Here is an 18,080-nt window from a genome sequence, read left to right on the forward strand (position 1 = left end):
AGTGACCTTTAAAGACCATCTAACCTATTAGTAAACTATGGTCCAAGATGAATGATATGTAAAATGTGCATTTAGAGGATTACATCTTATAGTTTACAAAATACTTTTACAGTAATTATTTCATTTCATCAATACCTTGTGACTTACCATTTTACAGATAAGAAAACTAAGCCTCAGGGAGAATAAATGATGTTTCAAAAGTCAAATAGCTCAAGATTAGTGGGGCCAATATTTCTCATGTTTGTTACAAAATTTCTTCTACTACCTTCCTCTCATTTGGATGCTCACAAAGAATAAATAACCAATTTTATGAACCAGGAAGATAAAATGATGACAGTAATGAAAAATTATCCCAACAAGAGTTATTGATCAGAGCACAAAGACGATGATAAGAAAACAGCTAAGGTATCTATATCTCATCAGAATATACAAATAAACTCTGCAAATACTAGAATATAAGTTGGTATTCCTAAATTCTTTTTCTTCTCATTGTGAGAGGTATAATTGAAGAATCATAGTTAGGTTTGTCTCAAAACTAAAAATCACCACCATCATCAGGCTTTGCCTTTAACATTATGCTACATCAATACTGATACAGGAAGGAAAGATATCGTACCTTTACAGATGAAAAAGCTGTGGCTCAGGGGAGTTAAGTGACTTTATCAGGTAGAAACAAAGCCAGGTGTTTTGACTTAAGATTTTGTGTTCTTTCAACATGGTCTAAGTTCTGATTCTAGGACTGAGTCCAGGACTTCAACATGGGAGATTTGATTCTAGGAAGATAAAAATGCTTGTAGTTTAATCATTGGCATCAATCCCACCCCTGAACCAAGCCATTGATTAAACTGCCATGCATTTTTGTCTTCCTAAAATCAAATTTCCTATTTAAAGTCCTGGAATGCCTTTATAAACAACATTTGGGAAATAAAAATGAACAAGGATATCAAGGATATGGCATGATTTAATGTAAGATGCAGAGACTAAAACCTATCATATTTCTAAATGGAGAATCTGGTAGATGGAGATCTCACAACTATAGCTATAACTGATGTTTTCAGTTGGCTCAAAATAGAGAGAAACATATTCCAGCAAGACTGAAGAGGCCCAGAGGGAGTCAGATTGCCCCCTACAAGCGTTGATTTGTGATGCACATTGAGAAAATGTTTCTTTGACACCCTCAAGTGAATCTTGAACCAAGCAAGATGTGATGAATCATGGCAGAAGGACTTACATAGTTCAGAAATATAAATTATGAGCTCCATTTTCCAAAGGAGTGAAGCATTTGGGCATGCAATCTGTGTATGCATGTACCCAAACTTACAGCCAGCTTTTAGACATCATAAGCGCCTCTAGTCAGCCAACTACAGTGCACCAGTGGCATCAGAGATTTCACACATACACTGTGAACAGTTATTTCCTGCAACTAATTGCTTTGCAGATTGGCATCTCATCTGCAATCTGCCAGACAGCCCATGAATTAACATCTCAATCCAAATAGCCCAGCTTCAATGGGATTTATGTCCCAATGTTATCCATGCACAATATGGCATCAGTCATTGTCTGCCCAAGGAGGACATTTGAGAAATGCCGCTGAGGATTGTGGGAAAGGAGACTAGGATTAATATTTTTCTAATTGTTTAACATGAAGAAGTTGAGAGAAAAAAAAAAAAAAGTCTCAAAAACTCTGAAACAGATTGTGATGTCTTCTGCTTTGCCTTGAGGGAACAGATGGATGGTATTTACTGCTCTTGAAATTTCAGAAGAACTTTTATTTCCTCTCCAAGCAAACTCTCAGACTCTTTAATAAAGCAAATATTTGGCAATTTTCTGATGACCAGACACAAGGTAGATTTTCAAGGCCTAATACTTCCAGTTTGATTATTTGCACCAGACTCTATTAGCTGCGTAATTGCCACATTTCCATTTCAGCTAGGACTGTCTAGACAGTATCAGCTGATTCTCCTTCTATTCTAATATTCTCTAGCTGAATTTCCTTTCCCCCAGTACTAAATTAAGATCACCTAGAAATCTTACTCAGCCTAGCCATAACCCCTAAATACTTTAAATCGGTTATAACATACTCTTTCATTTTCTAATGATCCAGTGTATGGGTGATTCATACCATTTTGCTTGTTTTCTTTTTCCTCCTTTTGGGTTGTTTAACCAATCAAGGCTAACACTTGTCTACTCTTGGCTATTTTGCAAACCATAGGAGGTTGGACCCACTTTTCAGGTGTGACTCGGATATTTTCACTCTTTCAAAAATGTTATTGCATACCTGTCATATGAAAAGCACTATGCTAGGCATTGGGTGAGATTATGATATGGTTCATGTATTAATCAAGTCTTCCAGAAGTTTACATTCTAATGAGGGGAAATGAAACATAGGTCAAAATAACCAAATAAGGCAGACTTCCGTGAGTGCCACAGAATGGTCTGGTTTCACTAGATGATGAAGAAATTGTTTCTAATAGGTGTGTTGAGATATAGAAGATTTCAAGCAGTTGTTGGCCTTAAAAAAGAAAAGGATAATATACCGATATTCCATACATATGGAATATATTTATTTCTACCATACTGTGTTCCAGAAGGAACTTATACCTACAGTGCAATCAGATAAAATAATATTTAAATTAAGTAGCTGAGGAGACTGGGATTGAAGAGTGATAAGGGTAGGAAAGAAAATGTGAAACTGGGAATGAGATTGGTACTTACAATAAATATCTTATGGCACAGGGTTCCAGATAAATTTGGAGAGACTTTACTTATCCAGATCCTTCCTGTCTTCTCTTCGTTGTGGGTAGGAGATAGTCAGCTATCTGACTGAAGGCCATTCACCCATGCTCTTGTCCCAACTCCCTAGGTCCTGGGATGGATCCGCAATGGGGAGTCGATGCTCAATGCCAGCCTGGTCAACGCCAGCTCTTTGTCTGAAGCAGAGCAGCTGCAGCGGGAGCACGAGCAGTTCCAACTAGCCATCGAGGTAACACCCAGATCTGACTGCACTGTCCTCCCTTCCCTTCTCTGCTCTGCAACTTAGGCGGGATGATTCCTCAAGATGTGGGTGTTCCTTTATGTGGTGAAGCCATTGCTCTTTTTCTTGTGAAATGGGCCAGGTAGCTTCCTTATCACCCAGGAATTGGAAAAGCAAATCCAGGGCTTCATCACCCCAAGGAAGCCTGGTATTAGAAGACAAGTATTCACACTCCAAATGTGATCTTTTTATTAGTACCTTTAACCTTCAAGGCCCTTGGTCCATTGAATCTTTTAATACCTTATGATCTGTGCATCATGTGAGAAATATAAAGCGAAAAGGTTAGAAGTCAATTCCAGTTGAAGCTCACTCAGAATTGAGGATAAACAACTGTAGGAGTCATTAGTAAATTAGGATTCCATTTTTAAACATTTGGTTTACATGTAACATTTAGATTTCATTGTCAAATCTGCCTTTTAATAAGAGCAGTGAGCACAGGAGCAGACGACCCTAGATAGTTTGTTTCACTGAAAGTAGTTGTTCAATAATGCTGGTGGAAGTCATATTTAAAGAATAAACTAAAATCAGAAATTTACCAACCAAGGCTATTTTAAAATAAAATTCCACTTGTGATAGTCTAATATGAATTTTGTCTTGCTTTAAATAATATCTTTAATTATCCTTTGTACTGGAACATTTGCTTCCCAAAGAGACTTGAGCTGATTGCTCTAGAACAGTATGGGGAAAGAGTAGGAAATGGGACATGGGAACTATGCTAAAAATAAGTTCAGTACCAATGGGAAAAAAGATAAAGAGAGAAAACCTCAAAGACCTGCATCACTTGTGGTTCAGTATAGAACTTAACCCAGTTTTGAATGTGTAAGAAGTGCAAAGGTATTATCTTCTACTAAAGAAACACAGCAATAATAAAATCTTACCTGTCTGTGTCATTAAGTTTATCTTTAATACAGTGGTCCAACTGATTGCTAGCCATTTTTAAACTAGTATTGATGGATTTCAGCCATTTAATTTTTGACAAGCTTTTTTATATGTGAAAATGTAGCCTTAACATGAATGTCATACTTCTCTAAGATGTTTAATAACTTCTTAGGAAATGTTGCATTTTACTGGCACACCCAAATATTAGGGTGTTAGGATCTATTTATTGCAAAGGAAAAATCAAGATTGAGATTATAATAAAAAATTAAGCCCACAGTGGTCAAAGCCCCATTGAGAGGCAGCAATGAAGAAGATGAAAGTTGGGCATCACATTCAAGGTTTGACGTGAACCTGTGAGGGATACTAGGCAAAGAAAGGACAGCTCTTGGCCATACCTCCTCCTTGTTTATCTTGAATGTGGAAGTTTACCTGCCCTGTCAGGTAATTCAATTTTTAGTCCCTTAATTAGATGCTGAGGTAGTAAAACCAAGTGTCGTGACACACTTGAGCGTCTCAGTGAGCTAGTAGAAAATAGTCGGTAAATCCGTTGGTAATGTTACTGAAATAACTAAATTCTGTCTGACTTGCTTTTGCAGTATACACAAATTTGTATTAGATGATGTTGTATCCTTACAGAATAGAGGCTTACTAAGCATCTCTGTCTCTAATTTCATGGATGCAACTTGGTCAAATATTCCTAGGATAAATGTTGAGATATAAACCCCTGTAGAGTTTGTCTGTGGACTCAAGAGGGTGTGACAAAACAAATAGGATTTCTGGTAGATCTTGGGAATGGAAGGTAGGCAGGGTCTGCAGCTTGGCTAGAATAATGACAAGAACAGAGCCAGAATTTCAACATATGCTCCTTCTCCAGGTGGCATTATACTTCTCTCTAAATATGTCAATTTAGACCAGGTTCTGCACTGAGGGAACATATGCCAGGTAGGGTGTAAGTAATTTGATAGGAGATTTAACTAGTCTGATTTTATTTAACCCATTTTGATAGTTACTGGAAGTCCTTACAGTGATAGGGAACATAATTTGACTTCTTGGGCCCTAAGAAAGAATCCTGCCCTCTAGAAGGGAAAATAAAATAGCTTTATGTAAGACAATTATATAATTTATTGTTAGAACTAAGACTCTTTTAAGAGTAAAAGTGGGAATTAGTAATAATTAAGCCAGAAAAATCAGCATGGACTAGAACTCTCATGAGAAAACCGAGATGTTTGCTGCCCCTAGCTTGACTGACTTCATCTGTCTGAAGGTTTTGGTCTCCTTAAAGAAGGTCAGAATGTTTATCTGAAGTATCCTTGGTTACAGAAAAACTTCCCCAGAGCCATTCAGAATGCAGAGCAGTAGACAGCTCTCCAGAAATACAGCTTTACAGATTCGTATTTGTTAGTATCCAAATGTTGTGACTGATGTGTCTTCAAGAACTGTGAACATCATAGTGGCACCCTTGTTTTTATACCCTGCTTTTTAAAAATCCATTTTTATTTGAAATCCTCTTATGCATTCTAAGCATAAGCACTATGACTATTTAAAACTGGATAATAAATTCAGTTGATTTGGTTTGGTTTTCTTCCATGTCCTCCTACTAAATATGAACATCCTTGATAATCCATGTCTCAAAGACATAGCACTTAATAAGATTAGATAATAGTAGAAATAAAGGCAAAATAATGACTCAAGCCTAGTGAAGCAGAGATTATGTCATATGCATAAGAGTTTATCATTTAGGAAATTAAAGAGAAAAAGAGGCTCCCAGGACTATTAGATATTAATGAGTTTCAGAATAAGGAAGAGGATTTGTTACATAGCATAAATTGTAAGAAAATTAAAGTTACTCCTCTACTCTGAGAAAAAGGTACAATAAAGGTTTACGATGACAATTATATGCTGGTTTTATATATTGAGGAGAGACAAGATAATTATCAGAATCACTAATTCTACTTGGTGAGCCCTTCCTCTAAATGAGAAGCTGTAGATACCATTCTAATTGCTAGATAAAAGTGATGTGATGTGATATGGTGGAAAGGACATAAATTTGGAAATAGGTCAAACCTGAATCTGATTTTATCACTTCCTTGTATGTACGTTTTTGGGCAAGTACCTTGATTAGCCTGAGCCTCAGTTTCTTAATCTGTAAAGTGGAAATAAGAATATCCACCTGTAGTAGTGTCATAAGAACTAGAAAAATTAATAAGTACAGTGCCTGGCACAGAAAATACACATGACTAAATGGCTTTTAAAGAGATTTTTTAAAACAGCCCTTGCCTCAAGAGTTTCATTAAGTAAGGAAAATCAGCCAAGTGATACAGGCATTCAGAAGAGGATAGTTTTTAGTAAGTCTCAGGCTATCCAGAAAGGTCTTTGAAGGAGGTCAGAGCTGAGCTGAGTGTCCAGGGGAATAGATGCGAACTCTACGGAAGTGAACCAAAACCAAGAATGGACCTGAGGGTACTTCAACATTTAGGAGACAGGAAAAGAAAATGGTACCAATAAGTAAAACAGAGAGAGAAGCCAAAGATTTGTAATGGATTATTTCTACTTGTTAGTTTATTTTTTCTAACTTCATGTAGCAGTTAGGAAGATTGCTACATGATAAGAATGTGCTCATCAGGACTGAAGGCTAAATCAGTGGCAAAGTAAGGGAATAAAGGAGTCTAGGTGCTGTAGGAGGTCATGCTAACATAGCTAATGCCAAGGACAGAGTCAGCAGAGGGGAAAGGGCAGCCAGAAGGTAGTTGATAGGCTGTGTAGACTGCAATTTGGGATGAAGGCAAAGGGAGAGGGGGAGGTGAAAAGAGGGGAGCTTGTATTCACACACAGGCAGTGCTTGAATGGCTTTGCTCTGGGGACCTGTCCCTGCACTGCAGCCCAAGAAGAGCAGGACTCATTCAGGAGTAAGGCGCTGGGCTTCCAGCTGTTCTCCCCCACTGTCAGCCAAGCCACCCTTTCCTGAAAGTGCAAAGGCCAAATTCATGCTAGACCACTGGGTTGAGATGATCCCAGTAGCTGAAGCTGGGATAATATTAGCTGGTTGAAGTCATATGGCTCATCCACATCAGTCTTTTGTTTTAATAAATTGTATTTATTTGACTGTCTCCCTGCCACCCAGTTCTCCAACCTATTCTCCCCACCTCCTTCAGTTAAAGTGAACTCAGAGGATGCAAACCACACTTACCCTGAGTAAGAAAACAAACCTTCTGCAGTATAGATTATCCTAAAGGCAAACGTAAATAATGTAGTAATGCGGGATTATATGTTAAACTGAATTATCTTCTGTACTGTTCTGTTCCCTTGGTAACCAAGAGATGGTGTGAGATTCTACTCTCCTGCTTTACTAACCTGTCAAATGTCTTCCTTCTACAGAACCCTTTTAAAAATGATCATTCATGTTTAAAGTGATTGCATTGTTGGTTGAGACTTGTATTACATGGGGATTTTTTAATGTGCTATGTTTATTTGATCTGCAGACTACAGCAATAGCCTCCTCTGAAAACTGATGATGAATAATTTTATAATTAGATTTGAAAAGGAGATTTAATCAATGTTTGAGTCAATCAGGAATCAGATTTATACACAACTGTGTTTGTCTAGCACAGAAACTAAGATGTCTTTAAAACGAAGAGTGATGCAAATAAATGAGAAAGGGGTAGGGACAGGAGTTAGGGACCTGAGCAGTTAGTTAATGAAAATGTTTTATATTCATTTTTTAAATATGCTTTTAAAACAGTGATGACAACATGTTTGAATCAGTCATTTAAAGCTCTTTAACTTTTCTACATCTTTCCACTCACGCCTCACTCCACCCCTTCCCATACCACGCCTGGGTTGTTCCCACGGACCTCTCTCTCCTCCCCTTGTGCCCAGTCCCTCTTTCATGCCACTTCCTTGCAGAAGACACACCAGAGCGCCCTGCAGGTTCAGCAGAAAGCTGAGGCGCTGCTCCAGGCTGGTCACTATGATGCAGATGCCATCCGGGAATGTGCTGAGAAGGTGGCCCTCCACTGGCAGCAACTCATGCTCAAGATGGAAGACCGACTGAAACTGGTCAATGCCTCAGTGGCCTTTTATAAAACTTCTGAGCAGGTAAGGGAGAGCGCTGTGCGGGCCTGAGACCAACGGAGGGCAGTTTTCTGCCACACATGGCCAATCTGTAGGATCTACCTTAGCAAGAAGCCAGTCCTCTCAGCACTAGCCTGAGAGTACAAGGATGATTTGTGCAAACACCGTGGTTGGATTCTGTATAATTATTTCCATTAAAGGAGTGGACCATGTGATTTGTCTCTTATAAATTTCTCAAACTCACTAGACGTAGGTGTTGAAGTAGCAATTGGGTGGGCATATGCTGAATGCTAGGTTTCAGTGGTGTACCAGTTAGCTCTGGCCGCAATAATGCTGCATAACGAATCACCCCTAATCCCAGGGGTGTAAAACAATAAACATCTATTTTTGCTTTGGTATCTAGTATTCAGCTGATCTTGGCTGAGCATAATAAAACCAGGCTTCAAGCTACAGGCTGGGTCTAGATCTGTTTCTGTATTCCTCTTCCTTCTTGACTGGCAGCTACTTGAGCCACATTTGTGGTGAAAGGCAGGGGTGCAAGAGCCCAAGACCTACTGTGCAAGTGCCTTTCAAGTTTGCCCACGTCACATGCTGTAACATCCTTTTGGCCAAAACAAGTCACATGGCCAAGCCAACATCAGCGAAGTATGCCTCCTGTGAGGACTGTGAAAAGAGAGTGATGAGTTACTGAGCAGTTTAATCTACCACAATAGGGAACTGTGCACTGCTTGAAAAGCATACAGTTCTTTCATTCATGGATTCCCAGTGTAGTACAGGAAGCACTGCTCTCTGTCATTAGAGAAGTGTGAGCCTAACCAGTAGGATGGTGCAGCTGTGGAAGAAAAGGCAGGAGATACCTACTTCGGGGCCATGAAGTTCCAAACTCATTGTTAATATATCTCTACAGTAATATGCACAAGGGTTAAGAGGATTTGTAAATGATTTGGGTGCTGTTATGGGACTCTTTGCATGAAATAGAGGTTTAAGACAGGATAGCTCCCTGGTAGAAACAGATAAGAGAAACAGACCATGGGACAAAAGGGACCATGGGAAAGTCTATCTCAGAGCAGATGTAACCTGTCTGTCAGTGGGACCTGCAGCCAGCATTCATGTTTACACCTTCTCTCAGTCCTCCTTTCAAGCATTTCAGAGAGATGGTGTCATACATGGCCTCAGAAGTGAGAGCAGCAGATTAACATAATAAAGAGCTTCTCCAGTTAATTTATGAATTAAGCACAGCCCAGTCACACCTCAGCAAGCTTTTTTAAAAATAGAAATCGATATGCTAATTCTAAGATTTAGACGGATATGTGAAGAACCTAGAATAGCCAAAAACAATCTTGACAAAGAACATTGGAGGTTTTATACTACCTGACTTTAAGACTCTAAAGCTGTAGTGATCAAGACAAAATGGTATTGGTGTGAGAACAGACAGAATGGAACAGAGTAGAGGTTCCAGAAGTAAACCTACATATATAGTCAATTGATTCTTGGAAAAGCGATTCAACAAGTTTTTTTTAACACATGGTGCTGGACAACTGACTATCCATATGAAAAAAAATGAGGCTTAATCCCTTTGTAGTATCATATATAGTTTTAAATTTGAGATGGCTCAAGATGCTGAGGAGAGGGTAATGGCAACCCACTCCAGTACTCTTGCCTGGAAAATCCCATGGCAGAGGAGCCTGGTAGGCTGCAGTCCATGAGGTCGTGAAGAATCGGACATGACTGAGCGACTTCACTTTCACTTTTCACTTTCATGCACTGGAGAAGGAAATGGCAACCCACTCCAGTGTTCTTGCCTGGAGAATCCCAGGGAGGGTGGAGCCTGGTGGGCTGCTGTCTATGGGGTCGCACAGAGGCGGACACGACTGAAGTGACTTAGCAGCAGAAGCAGCAGCAAGATGCTGAAGGGGACAAAACACTAGATTAAGAGTCAGGAAATTTGACCCTGAACTGACCTTACCAAAGGTCACTTTCTCTCTCTAGATTTTTGATTCTTCACCTATTAAATTAAATGACTTATACTGGGTAATCTTTCCATTTCTTCCAGCTCCCAAATTGATTGGTTTTAAAACTAATACTACCTTGGGACAAGTGTTAAGCACTCGTTTTCTTAAAGTTGTTGCATGTGTATAATCTGTTCTCTCTCAAGATGTGAGCCTCCTGCTTGTTTTGAGGCCTTGCCTCAAGAGAGATGTGTGGTGCTAAAGAAACTAGCTAGAGTTCTGGGATAGGCCTTCTCATGACATGGGAAGCATGTTGGCAATGGGAGTGTTCTGCTTTGGACATCTTTCAGCTAATTTTTCAGTTCAGTTCATAACTCAGAAAGCATCCTATCCAATGCCACGTCGTTTACCAAAAGAGATGACTTTCTCAGATAGAGGAGGTCAAGGATAGTTAGAACCACTTTCCCCTGCTGCCCTAGCCAGGTAAGTAATCACAGATTGTTGAAGGAAAGTATCAAAATGGTTTCTATTTTCTGCATCCTTCCTTAATGCCTGACACTAGGTTGCGTTGTGTCTCCTACTGATACACCCAAGCCCCGTTTGAAATGCTTTTGGTCTTTTGAATTTGTCTATACGGTCAATTAGAGTATGGCCTCCTAGACTTTTTAGAACTGAAAAACCATCTTAACTATCTTTTAAGTTAACTCGAATTTGTTATTCCTCTGAAGGAAATGTACATTTTGCGGTAGCAGGTCTGGAGATGTCATTGCCTTATGGTAGCACCTTGAAACATTTTTGCTGGAATATTTTTCCCAGGGAGGGGAAAGATAACATTCACTTATGGTGCATAAATCACACAACATAGGCAACTTCTTCCTTTACCTCTACCTGAGGCTACCTCCTGTAGGACAAGTACAGATGGCTGGACAAGCCAAATATCTTCCCCAAACCTCCTTTTCCTGTTCTACCTAATTCATAGGTTATCGTAAGATTATAGCAATTTAACATATAAAAACACTTTGAAACTCCCCAAATTACTAGTCTTACCTCCTTTCTTGCTGTGTACACTGTCCCTAGGTGATGTCATCAATCCTTGTAGCCTTCAACCATCAGCTGTCAGAAAATGATTCCAAAGTCCATACCTCAGTTATAACCTGTCTTCCAAGCTCCAGACACTGGATTCTCACTGCCTCCTGGACTTTTTCTTAGACATCTCAGGGGTACTGCACACCTAAGGCCACAAATTGGATTTTGAATGAAAAATGTCACTTACAGTAGAGGTCTCTAAGCTAATGGTCCTTATAAAACACTTCTTAAACAATTACTGAGTCTTTTCATCCTTGATTCATTAGGTCTGTAGTGTCCTGGAGAGCTTAGAGCAAGAATACCGAAGAGATGAGGACTGGTGTGGTGGACGAGATAAATTGGGGCCAGCAGCAGAGATCGACCACGTCATTCCACTCATCAGTAAACATTTGGAACAAAAGGAAGCCTTTCTTAAGGTCAGAGCACATTGTCATCCCAGTTCTGGGACTGTAGCCTTGTTTTTCATCTACTGTCTGCCCATCTCGGCCTCCTCCTCCTCTTCCTCCTCCCTTCTCTCTCTCTCTCTCTCTCTCTCTCTCTCTCTGTCTCTCTCTCTCTCACACACTGCTCCATGTGGGCTTCCCATACCCTGTATTTTCTAGTTTCTTATCTAAAGGGAGGCATTTGTAGAGAGGACGTTTGAAAGGTTGAAAAGTTACACTTCAAACATTATTTCTCTCAACACTTTTTGTATATAATTATAGATAGAATGCTATAATTAGAATGCTCCATTTCTGCTGGTGCTGTGTATAAGTATCCTGATAACCCACTGATGTTTACTGAGGAAAATGCATACTTTCACTTAGTTATGTTTTATCTATAAAAATATTTTAATTTAAATATATAAGCTTAGATAGAAAACTATTAAAATACATCTTTTATAACTGGATGATGCAAAATTTAGAGCAAGAGTTTAAAAAAATATGTTTAGACATTTATTTATCAATCTAACAATTACCAATTACCAATAAATGTGACACTGTTTATTCTGCATATGAAGACAGAAATACATAGCTTCCCAGGGGGGAAACACAGTCCAGCTCTGAACAGCTTTCAGCTGGTGTGGGAAGACCTCCTAAGCCTCTTTCCTTCTGCCTTTGATCTTCTCTCTGACAGAGCCTTCAGTGTGAAAACTTTTTCAAAGGCTCCATTTACTCTCAAATTCCTTGCTTTCATGTTCTGCTTCCTTTCAGGTTTCTGTAAGCACGCTAGAGAATTTTTATACCCTAACATGTTGCCACTGATTTTCTACAATTCTGTAATTAACTGCTTTTCTTTCATTAGGGATTTTCTCTACTTGACCACTTCTTTAAGTTTTATTTTTATTCTTTTTAAAAGATGAACTCCTGCTGCTCTCCTCCCATCTATCTAGTATCTGCACCTGCATTTGACCCTTAGTAATCAGCTCTTACTAATAAGATTAAATAGAAATTCTTCCATATGGGGCTTAAGATGATTTTAAAAGTCTTCCCTCTGATAAAGTTTAAAATGAAACAATTTAAGTAGAACATGTCAAAGTTTTTAAATAGAGGTATAAATGTATTTCTTGATAAAATTAAATGTTTCCTTTGAAGAAGGAAAAAAAAATGTTCTGAGGTTTTCCATATGTGCCCAAAACTGTAGTTGAGGAACTCTGTTGTTGTGGGAATTACAAGCCAAGTGGACAGAAGATCCAGCTCTCTGTATACATTAGTTGATGTATTTTGGATTCTTTAGCTTTTGGACCACTATCCAGCTGTTAAATTCATGGGCCTTAGGGTGGTAGGACCATGAACAATCTTACCAGAGCTCCCAGAAACCGTTATTGTGAAATCAATATTTAAAATAATTTTTTACCATGTGACTTGTACAATCAGATGCTAAATATAAAAAAGCTTAGTTTTGACCATATGATTTGTAGAATCAGATGCTAAGTATGAAAAAGTTTAGAAGTTAACAATTTTGTTTAGAGATAATTTAGTTCTGAAAGCTGTGGACTGAAGATTAATGGACTAGCATGTATTACTTCTACCAACAGGAAAAATACTGCTTTGTAAAGAAATTTCAGAAAATCTCCGGTCTTGAGAGAAACTAGAAGCGCTCTATCAGTAGACCTAGATTCTAATCCTGACTTGCTCATGACTCCTGCCCGTGCTGGGCCCCAGCCTCCTTCCGGTGCAGCAGCATGGGACAAACCCGTCCTCTCTGCCACCCACTGTTCTGTGAGCCTTAAGGGGATGGTACAATGGCTCTTACTCTTTTACATGATATATTGTGCCCAGCAATAGGATGTTTATTAATCTTATTGAGGTGGAGGTGGGTTTTATAGACAAACATGTTTCTAAAACGTGGGTAATTGCCATTTATATTTGGAATGTGTGGTTAATAGGTTTGATTACTAAATTTGCTTTCTCGAGTCTAAATTAAGCTAATGTTAAAGTGACTTACACCAAGGTCATATACGAGGCACTCTTATATGTGGCAGAGGGAAATCAGCCTGAAAGGTGATGGTGGTCATGCTGAATCAGTACATGTAGTAGTCAAGGAGTAGCTGATTTCTTTTTTCGCTTGTAAGGGAAAGGGGAGAGGAACAGGGAGCTTTTCTTTTTTAAGCTTTTCACTTAAAAGAATAAGTGAACCTCTTCCATTAGAGCTGGAACATCCATGTTGCTCCCGTTGGCCTCCAGGACTCTGCTCACCCAGAGACCCAGAAGCCTCATCGCCAGCATCCCTTCTCTCGTGTCTTAGATCATGTGCACCTCTGGACTGAGACTTATGTGTAGGACTTCACACTGTGTCTCTCTCAGGCCTGCACCCTGGCACGGCGGAATGCTGAGGTCTTTCTCAAGTACATCCATAGGAACAACGTCAGCATGCCCAGTGCTGCCAGCCACACCCGAGGACCCGAACAGCAAGTGAAAGGTCAGTGTGGGCCCTGCCAACCTGAAGCCATTCCAGCCACATGGACCAGAGCTTGGTACCTGGTCTTCATATGACCTCAGATTTCCTGGTTCTTCTCCTTAGATAAGAAAAAGTGTGATGTGGGATGGTATGGACAGTGGCAATTCATCATGCATCAAAGTTTGGAATGGAAAAATGACTATAAAATTTCTCCAAGTATATTTTGTTTTATCTTAGAGTTTCAGTTTAGTTCAATTCAGTCGTGTCCGACTCTTTGCGACCCCATGGACTGCAGCACACCAGGCCTCCCTGTCCATCACCATCTCCCAGAGTTCACCCAAACTCCTGTCCATTGAGTCGGTCATGCCATCCAACCATCTCATCCTCTGTGATCACCTTTTGCTCCTGCCTTCAATCTTTCTCAGCATCAGGATCTTTTCAAATGAGTCAGCTCTTCATATCAGGTGGCCAAAGTATTGGAGTTTCAGCTTCACCATCAGTCCTTCCAATGAACACTCAGAACTGATCTCCTTTAGGATGGATTGGTTGGATCTCCTTGCAGTCCAAGGGACTCTTTTAGAGTTTAGAACAATGCTAAGAGAAATAACAAATAATCTCTACATATCTACACTGTGCAGTATCGTAGCCACTGGTCACATGTGACTTTTGAGCAGTTGAAATGTGCCTGGTTACTCCCACTGACTATTAATTACTCTAAGTGTCATAGCCAAACATGGCTACCATATTGAATGGCACAAGACTGAGTTACCTTGCAGCCTGAGAACGAGACATGGACTGAGATTCATAAAACCGCATTCTAATCCTGGTTTTATTGCAGTGTACAATGTGCTGCATGCTCAGTCGTGTCTGACTCTTTGCAACCCCATGGACTGTAGCCTACCAGCTCCTCTGTCCCTAGGATTTTCCAGGCAAGAATCCTGAAGTGAGTTGTCATTTCCTCCTCCAGGGGATCTTTCCAACCCAGGAATCAAACCCAAGTCTCCTGAGTTACCTGCATTGGCAGATGGGGCGTTTTTTGTTTTGTTTTGTTTTGTTTACCATTGAGCCACCTAGTTTTATTACTTACTGCTTAAGCTTTAGAAACTTCAGTTTTCTTATTGAAAAATGAAGAAGGATGGGTAAATTCTTGCTGCTCAAAATATGGGCCCCAGACCAGTAGCATTGACAACACTCAGGAGCTTATAAGAAACATTATCTCATGCCCCACTTAAACCTACAGAATCAGAACCTCCTTTTTGGCAAGAGCTCCTCCATCTCACCAGAACCAGGTGATTTTTGTGCACGTAAAATTTAGATAAGTACTGGTCTAGATAATCTTCAATATTTCTCTGAATTCTATGAAGTCTACAGTTGTGTGGATAAAAATCAATAACCTTTAAAACTGTTCATTTGCTGACCAGCATTAAGCTTAAATTATTATTGGTGGAATCACTTACTCTGGACCTGACAGAAATTAGCCTTTGAGTGGGTGAAGAATTTAACAAATGTCATCTTGACACAGCAAAGCAATACAACCCTGGAGACCAGTGCTAGGGAGGGAAGTGATACAGGCTTGGCAAGCTGCTAAGGGGACAGTGGGAAGCTTGGACCTCTTTTAGGAAGGGCCTCTCTTCTGCTTAAGGAGCTCGGGAGGTGGCAAGATCAGAGGACACCAGGAAGAATTAAAACTTAAGAATCAAAGTTCCCTACAGAGAAGAGGGAAGAGGGTTCCTTTTCCAGATGTGCTATCCTGTTTGCAGCTGAGGGGCCCTGTAGGTAGCTGGCATTATGTCACCCTTCCCTTCCTGCAGATTTTTCAGGGTCTGTGTTCTGATGTCTAAATGTGACTTGAGTGAGGCCAGCTACCTGCTGAGAGCAAGCACGCCCCAGCTCCGCCCCAGTGTGCCAAGAGTGGCAGCCTCCCAGGGAGAGCAAGATGTGCCCCATCTTGGTGGGGGCCAGAGCAGGGTATGCCCTCAGGAAAGCTTACACGAGGGGCAAAAATGGAACCTGAAACTCATTAGGACATTCACCTAAGCTGGGCTGATTCTCTCAGCCACCACGGAGGGACCTCAGTGAACAAAGCTCTAACTTGGAGACAAAAAGACTAAAGGTAACACGGGTTCTCACTGTCTTTGCCCAGTTGTAGCTTTCACCTGAGCAGAGACCTATAACCTCTTCTGTATCCATTTCCTTTCTACCTGCTACCTGGGCCCAAAGCCAGTGCCTCATATTTTAAGTTTTTCTTATAGGAGCAATTATTACTATATAACAACCCCTGAAATTCAGTGGCCCACAACTGTAAGCATTTATTGTTCATTGACTGCATTGCCTGGGGACCAGCTGCCTTGGCTGGGCTCAACAATGCACTTCTGCTTGAGACTGCAGATCTGGCTGGCTTGGCCCCTTCACTACAGGATGGGTTCTTGTCTGCTCCATGTGGATTAATTCTGGGACCTTGTTGAAGGGGCAGTGGTCACCCAGGAGAACTTCTTAGGGAGGTTATAGCAGAGACCAAAGGGGCAAGGTCGATTGCAGAAGCACACTCCAAGCCCCTACTTATGTCCTATCAATGACCCATTTGCCAAAACAAGTCACATGACCAAGTGTGAGGTCACAGGTGAGGAAGTATGCTTGGTCTCTTTGGGGGAGAAACTAAAAAGCTATATAATAAGAGCATAGATATAGAGAGAAATCAATAATAGGGACCCATATAAGTTCTCAGGCTAAGGGAGAAGAGACAGATTCTATCTATCCTTCAAGAGTTAAACTTCCATAGTGCATTAAAAGTTCACAAAAATCAACAAGCACTACAATTTGGGCTGTGCCCTCTGTGTAGAGCACACTGTTACTGAGTCCAAGCTTGCTCTGCTTGTCCCATGAGCCAGTAGACCTAGAAGATGGCAGACTAATGTCTCAAAATAACAGTCTTATTGGGGTATTAATACTGGGTTCTTTTATAGATCAGTGATGAGGGGAGGTGAAGAAACAAAGTATAAGGGTCATTAATCTTGCAAATATCTCCTATAACGGCAAGCCTCAGCCAGGGAATGTGTTGATTTCTTCCTTTCTGCCATCTACAAGTGGACAGGATTCTGAGCAAAGGCACTGTAGTTTAACAGTCAGGCAGAGGGGCAGGATTCTCTGAGACAGACCATTATGGATGATTATGGATTATTACTATAATCCATTATGGATTATAGTAACAAAACAAACAAAAAGCAAGTCAAAGAAACAGTTCCAGCATGCAGTCAGAATTGGCTATTCCCTGCACCATAACTTGTGCTTTACAGTCCCAATAACCTGGGAGCCCAAGGTGGCTAAGAAGTCATAAAGTTCTACCCTTTTCCATAAGAATGACCTTGGGCCAGTTGCCTACCCTCTCTAAACCTCAGTTTCTTTGTCTGTAAAGTGGAGATAATGGTCCATGCATAATGAGGTACTCTGAAAATACGTGTCTGCCATATAGTGAGCACTGAATAAGTGTCAACTTTTCATAGCATCATTCTGGTATATCTTTGTAGTATCTAATGTAGTTAGTGGGAAGTCAGAGGCAAACAGTACAAAATAGATTTGATGCTTCAAGCTTAGAACAAACTATTAAACACTTTGGAAGTCTATCCACGTAACCAGCTGCTTCTGGAACAACAGGAGAAGTAGGCAGAGGGAGGGAGCTGACATGGACAAATGCCTCCCACAGCCTCTGCTCTGCTCATGGCCTCATGCACATCCTCACGCCTACCATCATTAGAGATGATTGAGAATGGCTTTAGCTTTTCTTACGATCAGTCCCAACCACCAGGGGAGTTTGGGCTTAGAGACACGATTCCATGATGACATGATTTCAACACAACTTCCTATGCCTGTGATTTAGAGGTTTTTAAACTGAGGCTATGCTGTTAAAGTACTAAGAGAACAGCCCTCTGTATAGGCAGAGTACGTGGCAAGCGATGTGGTTGTCCATGCAGTTACCCCAGTCCTCGTGCCTGTTCACCTCTGGCCCTCCCCTAGAACCTCCAAGAGTGGCTGGTATTCCTCCCAAGTCCATTCACTCTCTACAGGCTCTAAGGGTCTGATTGAATTAGTTATTATTTTCAGCACCAATACTTCCCAAGGTCTCCTATCATCAAGGACTAGCTTTGGTGTGAAGAAAATCAGGGTCACTTTTAAGTCACCCTGGG

At 40.5% G+C, this 18,080-nt stretch overlaps 1 protein-coding gene across 5 annotated transcripts in view; it reads left to right on the plus strand.

Moving 5' to 3' along the window:
* The window catches only part of LOC102173333 (kalirin), a 513,182-nt gene that overhangs the window by 412,561 nt on the left and 82,541 nt on the right, over window positions 1-18,080 (plus strand). For 3 of the 5 annotated variants that reach the window (XM_018045796.1, XM_018045808.1, XM_018045817.1), the window contains exons 16-19: window positions 2,864-2,983; window positions 7,790-8,008; window positions 11,286-11,435; window positions 13,806-13,920. In XM_018045796.1, the coding sequence (XP_017901285.1) occupies window positions 2,864-2,983; window positions 7,790-8,008; window positions 11,286-11,435; window positions 13,806-13,920 (604 nt within the window). The remainder of the gene's footprint in view (window positions 1-2,863; window positions 2,984-7,789; window positions 8,009-11,285; window positions 11,436-13,805; window positions 13,921-18,080) is intronic. The other 2 variants (XM_018045804.1, XM_018045812.1) reach the window with 1 other exon arrangement.

This window comes from Capra hircus, chromosome 1 (genome assembly GCF_001704415.2).
Source record: "Capra hircus breed San Clemente chromosome 1, ASM170441v1, whole genome shotgun sequence".
Lineage (NCBI taxonomy): Eukaryota > Metazoa > Chordata > Mammalia > Artiodactyla > Bovidae > Capra > Capra hircus.